At 38.5% G+C, this 1432-nt stretch overlaps 1 protein-coding gene across 1 annotated transcript; it reads left to right on the forward strand.

The window, feature by feature from the left end:
- The first annotated feature begins 212 nt into the window (after positions 1–212).
- On the forward strand, positions 213–1215 carry LOC108463599 (transcription factor bHLH120-like). Its single transcript, XM_053018640.1, has 3 exons — positions 213–775; positions 947–1150; positions 1195–1215. Exons 1-3 carry the CDS (start codon positions 512–514, stop codon positions 1213–1215), a joined length of 489 nt encoding a protein of 162 aa, XP_052874600.1. The 5' UTR covers positions 213–511.
- Positions 1216–1432: the final 217 nt, after the last annotated feature.

Here is a 1432-nt window from a genome sequence, read left to right on the forward strand (position 1 = left end):
TTAAAAGAACTGATATAAAAGAAGTTTTGGTTGTGATAATAAAAATGAGCTGTTAAAGTTTAAATTATTAAAAAACAAAATACCTTCTTATTTTAAAAAACTTGAGACATTAAAATTGAAGATACACATCCATAAGAGATGATATTAAATCCATTAACATATTTTGTGGTTATATATTATATAAAAAAATGAAAAAGGAAAAAAATGGGGTTAGGTGTAGAACATAAAATACGGTGTTGAAAAGGGAGTATACATAATATGGCTGGAGATATCAGTTCATATCTCTTGTGATCTTATATTATAGCCGATTAAGGACTATAGGGAATCTTGACATCTTCGGCCCCATCTAAGATCTCACACCCTAACAAACGTATCCCTTCCATTGCTTTTGCCTGCACTCTTATTTGCAGAAAACCCTGTCTCCCATTCCGGGCAAAGTTAATCAGCATAGAATACTCTCCCTCCCTCGCTTCCCACTAATTTTCATAATTTCCATTCACACTTAACCATTATGGATGAGATGTTCTTCCACTTTTCTTCCGGTTCCGACCCTCAAAACACGATCCCACAAGATGAGATTTTGGATTATGTTCCCATGGGTGGCAGCAGCAGTAGAGGCCGCCAACGAAAATTATTGTCAACTGAGAAGAGAGAAAATAGTAACGCTGATGATAAGAAAAAGTCTATGCACAGGGATATTGAGAGGCAAAGAAGGCAAGAAATGTCCACCCTTTATGCTTCTCTTCGAACTCTTCTCCCTCTTGAGTACATCAAGGTACGAAAACAGCTTGTATTCCAATCAATTGATACCCCCCCTCATTTCTGTTTTTTTTTTTACCAGCAGCACTGCTGTATCTGCTTACTTCTTCTGCAATTGAAGAAACTGCTGTCTGGGTTTGGCATATATATACTTATGAGTTAGGGTTACCTTTCATGGGGTTTTCAGGGAAAGCGTGCAATATCAGATCATATGAATGGAGCAGTGAGTTATATAAAGGACCTGCAGAAGAGGATCGATGGACTGAATGCCAAGAGAGATGAGTTAAAGAAGGCATCGGATAATTGGAGTGGTTTTGAGCAAGGGATGACCTCTAACGAGGCCTTCCCAAGCAGTGCTGTAGTTCGCCAATCTTTGGATGGGATTGAAGTTGTGATCAGCACCAGTGTTGGACTTAAAGCTTTGACCATCTCAAGGGTGCTACAATTGCTGCTTGAGGAAGGACTTGATGTTGTTAACTGTATCACTACCAGAATTGATGGAGGACTGATCCACACCATTAAATCTGAGGTATTCTGACTGATTACTAGGTTAATTAAATTAGGGGTTTTGCATGGTTATCAGGCTGCTAATTTTCCAAATGCATATTTCTTTATTTGGCTGTTACAGGTTAGCAATCTGAGAGGCGTTCATGTACCTTATCTGGAGCAGAAA

The sequence above is a fragment of the Gossypium arboreum genome, chromosome 9, assembly GCF_025698485.1.
Source record: "Gossypium arboreum isolate Shixiya-1 chromosome 9, ASM2569848v2, whole genome shotgun sequence".
NCBI lineage: Eukaryota > Viridiplantae > Streptophyta > Magnoliopsida > Malvales > Malvaceae > Gossypium > Gossypium arboreum.

Excerpts from the sequence above, each read along its gene's own strand:
- LOC108463599 (XM_053018640.1), top strand. The coding sequence starts at position 512 with ATGGATGAGATGTTCTTCCACTTTTCTTCCGGTTCCGACCCTCAAAAC. Across the intron at positions 776-946 it reads TCCCTCTTGAGTACATCAAG|GGAAAGCGTGCAATATCAGA; the intron begins GTACGAAAACAG and ends TGGGGTTTTCAG. Across the intron at positions 1,151-1,194 it reads CTTTGGATGGGATTGAAGTT|GGTGCTACAATTGCTGCTTG; the intron begins GTGATCAGCACC and ends GACCATCTCAAG.